This window comes from Mus caroli, unplaced genomic scaffold (assembly GCF_978045245.1).
Source record: "Mus caroli unplaced genomic scaffold, Mus_caroli_1 scaffold_9, whole genome shotgun sequence".
NCBI lineage: Eukaryota > Metazoa > Chordata > Mammalia > Rodentia > Muridae > Mus > Mus caroli.
In genome coordinates this window covers 73,765,550-73,780,111 of record NW_028227264.1, presented here as the reverse complement: position 1 = coordinate 73,780,111, position 14,562 = coordinate 73,765,550, and the positions used below count along the sequence as shown (strand labels likewise).

Below are 14,562 nucleotides of genomic sequence, written 5' to 3'. Positions count from 1 at the left end.
CAAATGCAACAGCAGCTGCCTTGGAGCACCCCCACCCCCCTCCAGGTTCTCTAAAGTTCCTAGAATTAAACTATCTGCAGTTAGAAAAGATCACTAGTGTACGAGGCAAATCATAATTACCCAGTGTGAACCAGCCACTTATTCCACACCTGGGATTAAAACAAAAACATTCGCATAACTTGATTTTTAAAGAAACCCAAACTTTCACTACACTGGAGTGTCCCACGTGTCTAATTTCAAACCCATAAGCAAAAGCAACATTTAGGGATTTCTTAAATAGAGGTAGAATTTGTATAACAACTGAAACACTTCAAATATACAGCTATACTTAATAAATGTCCAAGGTTGTTGAACCACCCCAGAGTATTTCCAACACCTTAGAAGGAAGCAAATTACTAATTTTTAGCAGCTCACTTTCCTAGTAAGCCTGACTCCTTCTTGGGTATTAGAAAACTCCTTAAAAATCACACACTGGGGGCTAGAGAGATGGCTCAGTGGTTAAGAGCACTGACTGCTCTTCCTAGAGGTCCTGAGTTCAATTCCCAGCAACCACATGGTGGCTCACAACCACCTGTAATGGGATCTGATGCCCTCTTCTGGTGTGTCTGAAGACAGCTACCATGTACTCATATAAATAAAATAGACAAATCTTTTTTGTTTTTTTAAATCACACACTGGGGCATGATATGTACTCACACCTAACTGGCTTAGGAAGACAGAGCCTGGAGCCAGGTTCTCCTTCATGACTGTAGGGCTATAGTTGGGTTTGGCAGCTTCAGCAAGCTCCAAGACAAACATCTCAAATCTGCATACACACACACACACACACACACACACACACACACACACACACACACGAGAACATGCACACATGTGCTGGGCGTGGTGGTACACACCTTTAATCCCAGCACTCAGGAATCAGAGGCAGCCAGATCTCTTTGAGTTCAAGGCTAGCCTGGTCTACAAACAAGTTCTAAGCCAGCCAGGAATCACCCAGTAAGACCCTGTCTCAAAACACAAACACAAAACTCAAAGCAAACCAACTGCAAACACAGCTAATTTTAAAAAAGCTTTTTATTGGGGCTCTTTTATTTCTATCACCTTCCCAACCCTTATTCCTCCCAACCCCCTAGCACTGGGTAGGAGAGAGAGAAGGCTAGAGGGGAATGAGTTACTTCCTGCTGATTAGGGGCATCGTGTTCCTCGGGGAAGTCCAGTCCTTCCTGCTGTCTGGGAACCAGTTTTGAACCACGCTGTTTGAGGTGTCTGGCTGTTTGAGGTGTCTGACTGTTTGAGGTGTCTGGCTGTTTTTCTGGGTATTGCTGGGACTACAGCGAGTCTTCCTTTCCCTGGAGCAAGTTCAAATTGTGTTGCTGACATTGGCAGTGCAGATTTCTAAAAATATCTGTGATGTGGAACAATTTGGCTTTCCCTTAGACTTGTTAGGGGAGGAGGGTATTAGCCAGGGCCAGTTAGGGCCAGTTAGGGCCAGCCAGGTAGCTGTTCTGATAAACACATCAATTCCCGCTGTACCTTGCCTAAACCAGTCATGGCTCTCCCTTTTTGGGAAGTTGCTGTGATGGATGGCTTGGTCAGAGTACATGCCCCTTTTTATGAAGCAAACTCTCTCAAATAGAGAAGAGATTGGGGTCCTATACTGCCAATCTCTCCACCTTTATTAAGGAATTCTGGTATATAAACCAGCCTTAAAATTTCACCTTCCATGAGGTCCATATGGTCTTTACAAACAGTCTCCCTGAGGAACGCAGGCAAGTCTGGAATCAGGCAGACCCCCAGATCAATGCAGATGAAATTCTCCAAACTGATGCTGCCCACCCCACGGATTGAGGCTGTTTCCAGCCAGGACCCTGGATGGGATTACAATACCCCAGGGGACATTTGAGCTAGGGATCAATTTATAATTTGTCTCCTATCCAGAATTCATAAGGCCCTTAAGGTGGTAAATAATGAAAAAATCTGCGAGGTCATCCAGTACAAACAAGAAAACCTGTCTCAACTCCCAGCGTGCCTTACAAAGGGCCTCTTATATATAACATTCTGGATCCCGAGACTCCAGAATAGAAGACAACTCCTTATGACCTACCTCTTCTCTCAGAGCTCCCTTGATATTAGGGCCAAACTTAAACTTCTAGAGAAAGGACCCCTGACTTTACAGGCAGATGTCTTAACTGTTGCCTTTAAGGTATACCATGGGAGAGATGAAAAAGTTCAAAAACAAAAGTACCTGATGCTGAGGCCTTTCAGCCAGCCTCAGCAACTGCCCAGGTTCCTGGGACTCCCCCAGAGCCAAAGAGTCTCCAAGGTCCCAATTGTGGTCAGGAAGTCACAGGGCTGGGCCTGTCCGAGGTCTCATAAGCCATTTCGGCATTGTCAAAGTGCCATCAATAGGGACATCGGGCTACTGACTGTCCTCATGTCCCTGGAGGTATAAGGACATCAGACCCAGAAGCCTCTCCAGCTGATCTCCCAGATCCAGGCCATGGATAATTGAAGGGGCCCAACCTCCTTTGGTCCAGCCACCACTAACTCTGGCAGGGAGCCTTATGCAGTCATCACAGTATGAGAGTGTCCAATCTCCTTCCTTCTGGATGCGGGGGGCCACCTACTCAATCCTGATGGAGTTCTAGGGACTCACCTCTCCTTTCTATGGGAATGTCTATTTCTCTTGCTCCCCATATCTGCTTGACCCTAGCCTTGACAGCCATTTTTTCTCATCCTTCTCCTCCAAACCACACAACCTGACACACCCTTTCCCTTACCAGCCTCCCTGGTGGATCCCCAGGTATGGGACACCCTCTAGCCAAACACCATTCTCCTTTCATCATTATGATTACAAAATCCCAGCAAATATATCACCTGGGCTCAATACTCCCCCTCTCTCACCCCACAGCCTCAGAGGACTTAATCCCCTTATCTCTGATCGTTCTCCTTTATACTCCCATACTTGCAGTTAAGAAGCCCAATGGAACCTATCACTTGGTTCAGGATCTCCGACATATTAACTTGGTAGTGGTGCCTCTTCACCCTGTGGTCCCAAAACCCTATTCTCTTCTCTCTACCATCCCCTCAGATCAAAGTCTCCCAAGAACTTCTGCCATTGGCTCTCCTGAGACTGAGGGCCTTCCCAGAGAAACCTCTATCCCTTGTTTTGAGCTCAAGTATGGACAGCTGGTCCTGCCTCCTGGCCCCCCTGTCTCAGTTGTCACCTCTCCCTGATCACCTCCTTACTCCTTTGTTAAGCTCACTATTTTCGCATGCTCTGTTGGAACTACACCCACTACTGCCTGCCTCAGTGTCACCCTTGACTCCCTTTCCTCCTCAATCCACATTGAGGACTTGGTCCTCCTCCCTACTTTTGATCACAACCCCCTTCCTCTTTCTTCTTAAATGGAGAAAGATTCATCCTTACTACCCCAAGGTCATCCTTACTACCCCAAGGTCATCCTTACTACCCCAACTGTCTCTAAACTTGATGGCTTCCCTCACTGGACTCTCCTGTGAGAATTCTACTTCAAGGTAGTCTGGTGGATGCCATAAAGGAGGAGCTGTGGTGGGTGTGATGGTTTGTATATGCTCGGCCCTGGGAGTAGCACTTTTAGAAGGTGTGGCCTTGTTGGAATAGATGTGTCACTGTGGGCATGGCCTTTAAGACACTCATCCTAGCTGCCTGAAAGCCAGTCTTCCACTAGCAGCCTTCAGATGAAGATGTAGAACTCCCAGCTCCTCCTGCACCATGCCTGCCTGGAAGCTGCCATGTTCCCTGCCTTGATGATAATGGACTAAACCTCTGAACCTGTAAGCCAGCCCCAATTAAATGTTGTCCTTATAAGAGTTGCCTTGGTCATGGTGTCTGCTCACATCAGTAAAACCCTGACTAAGAAAGTGGGCAAGTGAGATTTCTGGAGACGGTTGACCAGTTTGCACAGCTACAAAGGATGTACCTCGGAGAGGCAGTCCTGAGGGATTCATCTCTGGATTACTTCTTTTTTTTTTGTTTTTTTTGTTTTTGTTTTTGCTTTTTTTTTTTGTTTTGTTTTTGTTTTTGTTTTTTTTGTTTTTGTTTTTTGTTTTTTTCAGGCAGGCCTGAGCAATCTTTATTCTGCAGAGGAAATGACCACAGATCCATACACCGTGTCAGGACAAGGGGAGCCAGCCTTTCAGGGGTGGGGCAGGTCCTGGCAGGAGGCAAAGCCTCAGGTGGATGAGGGGCAAGATGGGCAGACAGGCAAGGACCTAACAAAATGACAAACCCCACAGAGCAGGGATGCTGCTCCCCACCCACTCCCAACCCAGCCAGCACCCAAAAGAGCAACCCTAACATGATTGGCCCAGGACCTACCCAGGATGTGGTAGGCTGGCTGGTGGCCCCTACCTGGGGGGAGGGGGTGTCACATCTCTGCCTAATCCACTGGGGACTGAAATAGCTTAGTTTAGGAGCCAGGACCTCCCTGGGGAGAATCTGACCAGAACTCCCAGCCACCCCCAACCCTTCCTCTTGACTCAGAAGCCAAAGGTTTCTTGGGAGGCATAGACCATGTAGAGGAATCCGTCTTCATCCTTCTCCTGTTCATAAATGTCAGCGATGGATCTGGAGACGCTCACTATGCTGTGCTGGTTGACCAGCAGGAAGAAGGCCTGCGTGGGGTTGAGTTGCAGGCGGCGCCGGATAATCTTGACCAACTCGCTCATGTTAACATGGTCTGGGACCAGAAACTTGGTCTTATCCAGGACAGGCAGCTGCTTCTCACCCTTGGGAGTCCTTACCGGGATCTCACTGGGGTGCTGGTCACGGATCTGCTGCACCTCCTTACAGCAAAGCTGCACGGGCCCGGCGGGGCACGCAGCCGGGGGCTCCGGGGCTCGAGCTCAAGGGATGCGGGGGCTCCCGCTTCTGGATTACTTCTTGATGCTGCTGCTGCTCCATCTCATGTCTGTCATTGCTCTCGTCCTCATACATCTGGCATGGTGTGGTTGGGCATGGAGAGCGCCTTACTGCCTATAGTCTGGTGTGATGGCTTCTTGGGCTTCTTGGTCAGTTTTCCTGCAGATCAATATGAAGGTGAACTTTGGTGAAATAATTTTATTTTGATGAAGCAATGATTTTTACAGAATTCGTGATTTGATTTAAGTAGTTTTGGGAAGTTAGGGTAGTTTATAGAAAGTTTAAGGGATGGTTTACATTGTTTTGCCAAAAAGATATAATAAAATTAGAATTAGAGTAGAACATGCCCCTTCCCTTGTAGAATATCAAAGGCTACATAGGATAGAAAGGTGCACCGTGAGCTTCCATGCATTATAAGCATGCAATTGTACTTGGAAGAGAAAAATAGGCTTGGGACAACACTCAAAGAAAACACTCATTCTAGGTTAGGTCTGAGTTCCTGGATCTTGCGATTTAGGAATGTGGACATAGGTTTCAGAGTGGACCACAAAAAAGACAGGGTTATGAATAAAGAGTAGATTATTCTACTGTCAGTATGAGAATAGACAATAGATAATTAGCCAGTTTAGTTGAACAAGACTTCAAAAATAAGACATGTTGCAGGATATCTGATCACATCGTGAACCCTAAGATTGTGTTATTTACTGGAAGAAGAAAAAACTGTTTCTAGTTGTGGTGTGACTCAGCCATAGCATAGACCTTTAATCCAAGAGGTTTCTGTTTATCATAAGAAAGATTATATAAAGTTAACCATAGGTCAAGAGGTGGAGCAAGCATCTAGTTGACAGGAAGTGAACATAGGAAAAAAATCATAAAGAGCAAGAGGAAGTCAAGAGGATGGGTAGAGAAATGCACAGGAAGTAGAAGAGGGGGGCATTCATTTTGAGGTTTTTGAGACAGTGTGAAGAGCTTCCTATTGGGATGTCGGCTGAGGAGGAAGGTCAGCTGGGTAATTTTTTTTTTTTTTTGCTTCTCTGAGTTAGCAGGCTTTCAAACCCAGCATCTGGCTCCCAAGTCTGTCTTGGTAAAAGCAAACATTTGAGATTTTATGAAGAACAACATTTGGCACTACAATGTGTGGCACGACCACATGGACGAAGAAATCATGCCAGCTGCAGACAAACTGAGAAGCCATCAGATTTGGTTAAGGCACCTGGGAGTCCTCAGAGAGAGAGAGAGTTAAGGATGGGAAATACCGTAATACAATGCACTAGGGACCCTGCTACTGCTGCTCCAGATGGCTTGAAAAATATAAGCAGAAAATGAAAAGATAGCTTCTTAATTGAGATTGACATAATACTGATTATAATTACTATCAGTCTGGTAGCTCAGATTCTACCCTTAATGGCCATAGTGGGTTTTGTTTGTGTCAGATATGATAAGTGGTTCTTACTCTCTCTCTTCTCTTGCCCCTTACCCTCTTCCCCCTCTCTACCCACTCCCTTCCCTCCATGTGCTCATGGCTGGCCTCTACTCTCTCTCTCACTCCCCCCCTGCCTTTCTCTCAACTCCTCTCCCCATGCCCTGAATAAACCCTATTTTATACTAAAATAATAGAATAAGTGAATTGATAAGAGACAAGCCTTAGAAAGACTTAAAGGTGAAAATAAGAAAATTACTCAGACACAGAGGAATTTAGACAAGGACCTACCATGCCACCAAATAATGAAACTGAAGAGAAGAAGCCCAAGGTTGTTTGAAAACCAACCTTTAGTTCATCCAGTTACTATGTAAGGCTTACCAGCAAATGATAGATGCCCCCAAGGTTATGAAGAAATTAAAGAAAATCCTATGGATGTATTAGATTTGAGAAGATTCAAGGAAGTGACCATTTCATATGTGTTCACCATATGTGAAGCAGATAGTAATTCATGGGCAGTTTTACACCCAGTTTTACACCCAGTTTTACTGGGTGTAGTAACCTGGGCTGGCATTTGTGGTTTCTTAGAGTCAGCAAGACAGTCCAAACCCCTTCTGGCTTTTAATCTCAATCAATCTCTCTCTCTCTCTCTCTCTCTCTCTCTCTTTCTCTCTCTCACTCTGTATGTATGTATGTATGTATGTAAGGTTGTTGAAGCTTTTCTCCATCCACCGAATATGTCTGTCTGTCTATATGTACATACATATCTATATCCATGTGTGTGTATATATGTGTAAAGTTGTTGGAGCCTACTTTGCTTCATCCAGTGTGTGTGTGTGTGTGTGTGTGTGTGTGTGTGTGTGTGTGTGTGTGATCACTGGCCACATCAGTGGAAGCCTGAAGTGGAGGTTTCTGGTTGTGTCATGTGATGCAAACTCCCTTGATGTTTTGCTGAGGCAAGACCTATGAGAGGATATGTGATATTTGGAGAGAGTATAAGTAGGACTCAATAGACAGAGACAGGGCACTTGTATAGCTAGCCTTGCAACACTTCATTGGTCTCTGATCTTCGCTTCATTGAGAAAGGCATGGCAGAGAACTCCTGGCATTCTGCCTGGTCCTGGTTGCTCCCACTGACTCGTGCTGATTAGGTAGAGGCCTGGTGGTTTTAAGCATTTGAGAACCCTTATAAAAGTAGGTTTTAAAAAATCTAAGCCTACAGGAGCCCAGATAGCCTCTATCAGTGGCAGTTTCCCTGGTTCCTATCAGTAGCAGTTTAAGCCAGTTGCCACCAACACTGGTCTCCTTTCTTTTCTCTAGTCTCCTGCTACCATCAGTCGCATCGGCTCATGCCTGGTGCCATCAACACCAGCTTCCCCCTCCTCCCTTTCTCTTTTTAATTGCACCCACATTCGTTAACAGAAACATTACTAAAGCTTAAATTACACATCAAAGCCCACATATTGGTAGTGGGAGACTTCAACACTCTACTCTCACCGGTGGACAGGTCATCAAGAGAGAAACTAAACAGAGAAATAATGAGACTGACAGCAGTATGAATCAAATGTACCTAACAGATGTCTACGGAACATTACACCCAAACACAAAAGCATATACCTTCTTCTCAGCGCATAGTTGGTCACAAAACAAGCCTCAACAGGTATGACAAAGTTGAAATAACCCTTTATATCTTGTCAGACTGCCATGGATTAACACTGGAATTCAGCAGCAACAGAAACAACATAAAGCCTACAATCTCATGGAAACTGAACAACTCTCTACTAAAAGACTATTAGGTGAGGGATACGAGTAGACAGAAAGGTCGCAGCATTTGGCGAATGCATGGTTTACTGATGGTTCATCATCCACTGACGGAACCAAAACTAATGGAAAATGGCAACCTATAGACGGGGGGGATGGAATGGCTGAGACTGAGGAAGGACCCACAAAATCAGTGCGGCACTATTGGCTATTAACACAAACAACCACTACAAAAGCAAAAGGAAAATATCTTCTCCAAATTCATACTGTATGTGCAAAGATATAGCTATATGGTCATCATGGAAACTGCCACTAACTGGCAGAAAAATGGCAAAGATATCTGGTCCTGGGAGGAATAAATGGAAATGGTAGAACCTAGCAAACTTAGGGAAGACATCACATTTATATAGTTCATACAGGCAAGACAGACAAAATGTCTGAAAATAATGAAATAGTGGATGAATTGGTATCTTTAATTAAGACTAGAATATTGAAATTTGCCAGGGAACAAACTCAGAATAAATCAGCAAGAATGATAGATCACCCATTCAAAAAACTTGAACGTTTATCCTAACACTAAAAAAAATAAGGGGAAATGGAGAACCAGATTAAACCAGTACAACCCTGTGAGAATATTATTCGGAACCCAATGCCAGGTGGTGGTTCACACCTTTATTCCCAGCACTTGGGAGGCAGAGGCAGGCAGATTTCTGAGTTTGAGGCCAGCCTGGTCTACAGAGTGAGTTCCAGGACAGCCAAGGGTACACAGAAACCCTGTCTCAAAACAAAACAAAACAAAATTATAATGGTTTAAATTTAAAAGCTATTTGCAAAAGGGAAGCTAAAATTAAAAGTAACTATCCTTTATGATCTAAAAATAAATACACTTAAGCCTTGAATTTATATCACTGTTCTCAGATACGCCCTTTGGCCACTGTAGTGCTACCAAATTGGTGAGGATTGTATTTGCTAACGGCAGAGAAAGATGGATGGCCATTGTCTCTTCCTCGAGGAGGAAAGTTGCTTGTATATCAACCAGTCAGGCTTCATAGTAAAAGAGAAGATCCTGCCACTCCAGGTGGATCTCCAAAAACGTAGAAAACAGCTTAATACCTCTGGCCAGTGGACCATTAACAGTCCAATATGGAATTGGACACTACCCTTCTTGTCTCTGTTTTCTCTTTTTCCTAATCAATCACACATTGACTTACAGACTTCTTGTCTAGATTTCTTCAAAAACAGATCCAAAAGATGTCTAACCAGACCTTTAATCAGATGTTATTACAGGATTACCGCCCCTCGTCTCTGAAGCCGGCAACTTCTGAGTATACCCTAACAGCGGAGATCGAACTCATCCCACGGACCGCCCGCTATGCCGCACGCAGCAGGGAGTAGTCTAGTGATAGCATCGCCCCCTTCTACCCTGGCTGTCAATATTATCAATAACAAACAAAAAAGGGAGGAATGTTGGCTAATCATGCAGAATACTCAAGCGGGAGGGAAAGGTGTCCCTGCCGTGGACTCTTTATAAACTTCATAGACTTTGTAGACGCTCAAGGCAAGAAAGTGGTCAGGCCTGAGGATCTCTAGCAGCCAGTCCCCTCCCTCAGACCTCTCTAACTGTCAAAATAGCATTTCCAGTATCTGCAACTATCACACAGCCTTCTCAAAAGGACCCTTTCCAGATTATGCTAATTTTAGGCGAAAAGGCTGAACAAAAAGCCACCAATCCCTGAGCAGGAAAACCCACCAATCACTGAGCGCCCCCAAGCTTAGGACTTGAAATCCCACCAATCGTCACCCTGGAAATCCCTACCCTGGAAAGCTCCACCCCTGAAGGAATCCTATATAAAGGTAGTGTCTGCTCAGTTCCCTGCTGTCTTCTCCTGGGAGCAGTGGCAGTCAACCCTGGATTGTCCCTCTATATTCTATAAATCTCTCTCTCTCTCTTTTTTTTTTTTTTTTCGAGACAGGGTTTCTCTTTATAGCTCTGGCTGTCCTGGAGCTCACTTTGTAGACCAGGCTGTCCTCGAACTCAGAAATCCGCCTGCCTCTGCCTCCCGAGTGCTGGGATTAAAGGCGTGCGCCACCACGCCCGGCTTATAAATCTCTTTTAAGAGATTTGCTGTCTGGTGTGACTTGCCAAGAAGCAATGAAGAGAAGAAGGGAAGAAGTGGAGCAGGGTTGAGACTCCTGAACTCCTCAGCTCAGCTGGAGACCCCCTCCCCTGGGAGCTGCAGTGCCTCTGCTGGGGAGATATCCTGTCAGAGCTGTGTGGATTCTGGGCTTCCGTGTCTTAGGATACCCTTCCATTGGATTACCTTGTCTTTGGGTGGTTCTTGGGCTTCTGAGTCCCAGGACAACTTTCCTTCATACAAGTTCTGATGAGGCAGAGAGACCAGACTTATTCCCATGTGATCCCCATATTTAGGGAACCAGGTGGCCATCCATGAAGGATCCACATGCCAGCCACAGACTCCCACAGTACACCCTTCAAGGACACAGAGGAGAGTCAGTGCTCCCTTCCTAGGCGCCCAGAGAGCAGGCACAGACTGTGGAGCAGACCCAGCCCAGAGGAAGTAGGTGGAATGGAGGACAATGAGTCCCACCAACAGGAAAGCTCTCGGTCATACCTTTCTCCAGAAGGAGATGGAAGGAAATGTGTGTCTGTGCATTATGTGCAATGCAAAGATCAACCTCTAGGTGGCAGCATCAGAACAGTCTTTCCAGATCACCCAGCCAGACCAAGAGCAGCAAGAAGCCCAAGCAATTACACTTGAAGTGGTTCTCAGACTTCCCAATGCTGCAACCCTTTAATACAGTTCCTCATGTTGTGGTGACCCACAGCCATAAAATTATTTTGTTGCTACTTCATAACTGTAATTCTACGAATGTTAAGAATCTTAATGTAAATGTCTGTGTTTTCCGATGGTCTTAGGCAACTCCTTTAAAAGGGTTGTCTGGCCCCAAGAGGGTCACGGCCCACAGATTTTGAACCACTGAGTTAAAGGGAGCACCGTGTCTGCACTCAGTGGGCAGTCAGCAAGGTTTTGTTTAATGTTCAGCAGGCCAGCGATGGGCGGGCCTTAGGAAGCCAGCAAGGAGTGTGACAGGCAAGGCAAGACCTGGGTTTTGTTCTTGGGTTTAAAATCCTGGAGCAGGGAGACACTAGGTACCCACAGTTCCCGAGGCTGGGCCTGCCTATGGAAATAACAGCTTGCCTCAAATAACTAAATCATTGGGTTCCTGACATTGTCCCAAATCAGAAAGGCTTAGTAGGAAACTAATGACTGATAGATGCTATGATAAAGGTTTAACCGATAATTAGTGTGAATCATAGAGATCAGTACTTGGAAGTTTTATGAGTTCAAAACCAGCTTGAACTACATAGTGAGTTCTAGGCCAACCTGTGCTACAGAGGCAAAATTCTGTCTCAAAAAGCAGAACAAACAAATACCACACAAAGCCAATGGAAACAGAGACAGTAAGAACAGAGTTACATAAAACACGCGTAGTTCATGGAACCCATCTGTAGGGTAGAATTAGAAACGAGACCTGTAGGGACTTGAGAGGTAGTTCAGTTGTTAAGAATGCCTACAGCATTGGTGGCACATATCTTTAATCCCAGCACTCAAGAAAGCAGAGGCAGGTGGATCTCTGAGTTCCAGGCCAGCCTGGGCTACAGAGGGAGTTCCAGGACAACAGAGAAACCCTGTCTTGAAAACCAAAACTAAATGAATGGAAGAAGCCAGTCACTTGAAAGCAAGGACAGCAGAAAGAAGAGCTTTCCAAAGGGTTTTAGCAAAACATTCAGCTTGAACATACGATCTCTTTCTCTCCTTGGGCCAGACAGGAGGACATGTGGAGTGCATGCGTGTGTGCATGTATGCATATGTGCATGCGCGTAAGGGATGGTGTGTCACTGTGGATGTGGGCTTTAAGACCCTCATCCTAGCTGCCGGGAAGCCTCTATTCTGCTAGCAGCCTTCAGATAAAGATGTAGAACTCTCAGCTCCTCCCACACCATGCCTGCCTGGATGCTGCCTGCCATGCTCCCACCTTGATGATAATGGACTGAACCTCTGAACCTGTAAGCCAGCCCCAATTAAATGGCCTTTACAAGACTTGCCTTGGCCATGGTGTCTGCTCACAGCAATGGAAACCCTAACTAAGACAGCGGGCCTCTCAGCACTGGGTATCTCTAGTCTGAGAAGAAACAGTATTAAGATTCGAGATGGCTGAAGCAATGACCACTTTAAACACGGAGCAGCTGGGAGCAACAACGCCCTGGAATCTTCCCTCAGTGGGCACCTGGCTTGAACTAGGAAGTAGTGTGTGTTTACTCAAGCCTAATCCTCGGGAGGTTTCACAGGGCTAGGAGAGGGAGAAAGGAAATGGGGCCTGGCTTCCTCTTTTCCTCTCAGCTGCTAAAAACCCAGCTGACAAATGTTTAAGAACGGGACTTTTACAGAGACGTGCTGTGGATGGCACTTTCCAGAACTAAACAGGTACCGGGATCCAACTACCAAGAACATGGTCCTTGCAATTCGACAGGAAGGTGTTGTGCATAGGAAGTCAAACCCATGGCCAGAAGTGTAGTGTATTCTCACTAAATCACCACCGGCTTTCTTAGAACATTCCAGCAAGAAACCATGTGTCATTTTCACACACACACACACACAGAGTCAGAGCTCTGACCACACACAGCAGGGACACATCTTTTTTTGGCTTCAAGGGAAGATAAAAATACATTTCACATATGACATTTGCAAGAGATCGGATAAAAATTCATGAAGAGAGAGAGAGCAGTGTGGGCCCACAAGGGGTGGAATCAGATTTCCTCCCATGGCCTCCCCACCCCTCTGAGACAGAACCTGCGCAGCAGGAGCACAGAGCACTTCTGCTGCAGACATCCTCCGTGAATTTGGAGGAATTGAATGTTAGAATCCATCCTTGCTTGCTCTTCCTCTCACGGATACCAACAGACAGCCCACTGGGACGTTGTGATTCCCAGGCTAGCCCTCTTGCTAGTGCCACCACTCTGAAGGGTACTGCACTATGCTCTTCATCCCCCCCTCCCCCCCGTGTCCTCTCAGAAAGCCAGGCTGTGAACCTTCCTCATCCTCTGATTCTCTTCAGGGACTCAGTCATGCTATCTCTCTTTGGAGCCCCAGCAATGCTGATGGCTGTCTGTCTGCTCATGCTGTTAATGACGCTAATTTCTTAGCCTCTAGTAATCCATGTTACTGTCCTGTTGAACCACCCACCCCATCCAAAACCTAACACCCAGTGCTGTATGCGGGGAGCTAAGGGCTAATCCCAGGGAAAAGATGGATAGGGTTACTTTCCAACCCCGCCTCTAGCTGGGACTTAGAAATATTTCGCTCCAGAGAACCTATAGCCCTATCGACGTTTCTCAATTTGCTGACCACGCCTAGGCCAGGATCATCACATGCTGAACAATTGTACTTCTTGAGAAATCAAGTTCAATTTAGTCTCTTGGGCATTTATATAGAGTTTGTCTCTCTGCTTCAAATGCCCACCATTCTGCCTCACCACCTGAGAACTGGCATTGACCAAACCAAAGAAAACTAAAGGCCGTCCTTGTCCTGGGGTGTGAGACACTTTCCTAGCACTCTCTGACACTGAAAATAAATCTTTTCTGCCCACTGCTTGCTATCTAAGTGGGCACTATGCTGCATATCCCCTGATGGCTCTGGTCTTCCTCTCAGAGCTCATTGTTACCGTCTTAGAGTAACTATTGCATCAATGAACACCATGACCCAAGTAAGTTGGGGAGCAAAGGGGTTTTTCGGCTTACACTTTCATAGTGATGTTCACCATAGAAGAAGTCAGGACCAGAACTCAAATATGGCAGGAACCTGGAGGCAGGAGTTAGTGGTGGCTGCAGGAAAGCACTTGGCGCGTGATGTCTCACACCATTTTGCTGGTACAGCCTACCGAGAGGCCAGCAGGCAGCAGGACTTAACGCTGACTAGGAGTCTGTGAGGGCATGGAAGGTGTTTGTAAAACATATGAAGAACATCTGAAGAGAACAAATCCCAGCATCCCTTCCATGGTACCTGGTATCAGTCAGCTGTTTGATTTTATTGACCCCTGGCAGATCTCAGCTGTCTTGTCTACCACACAGATACACAGACACACCAGCTGTGTAACAGACTGGATCAAAGAGAAGACCTACGTGCTCCTCCATCATCAGGCCCAACGGGCTGGGAAGAAATTGAGTTGGAAGCATTAGGGACTTGGAACAGGTGCACACAGTGAGCTGCATGGAACCTTTTGTATGATAGCGATCCTGTTTCCACTTAGTTACACCGGAGCCAAGACTGAATGTCTGACTTGAACTGTGACTCATCCCCTTACTCCGAAACTACCGTGGCCCCTCTGCTCCTTTTCTTTCTTTCTTTTTTTTTTTTACTTAAACATTTTTATGATAATTCAGATAGAAAGCATTTTT

General features: G+C 45.9%; 1 protein-coding gene across 1 annotated transcript; it reads right to left on the bottom strand.

The window, feature by feature from the left end:
* Window positions 1-4,498: 4,498 nt before the first annotated feature.
* LOC110302705 (microtubule-associated protein 1 light chain 3 alpha-like) lies at window positions 4,499-14,099 on the bottom strand. Its single transcript, XM_085842575.1, has 3 exons — window positions 14,075-14,099; window positions 7,056-7,072; window positions 4,499-4,839 (listed from the first exon to the last, which is right to left on the bottom strand). The coding sequence occupies exons 1-3, from the start codon at window positions 14,097-14,099 to the stop codon at window positions 4,522-4,524; spliced, it is 360 nt and encodes a 119-aa protein (XP_085698701.1). The 3' UTR covers window positions 4,499-4,521.
* Between the last annotated feature and the right edge of the window lie 463 nt (window positions 14,100-14,562).

Coding starts and splice junctions, on each gene's coding strand:
- LOC110302705 (XM_085842575.1), bottom strand. CDS start 14,099: ATGCCCTCACAGACTCCTAGTCAGC.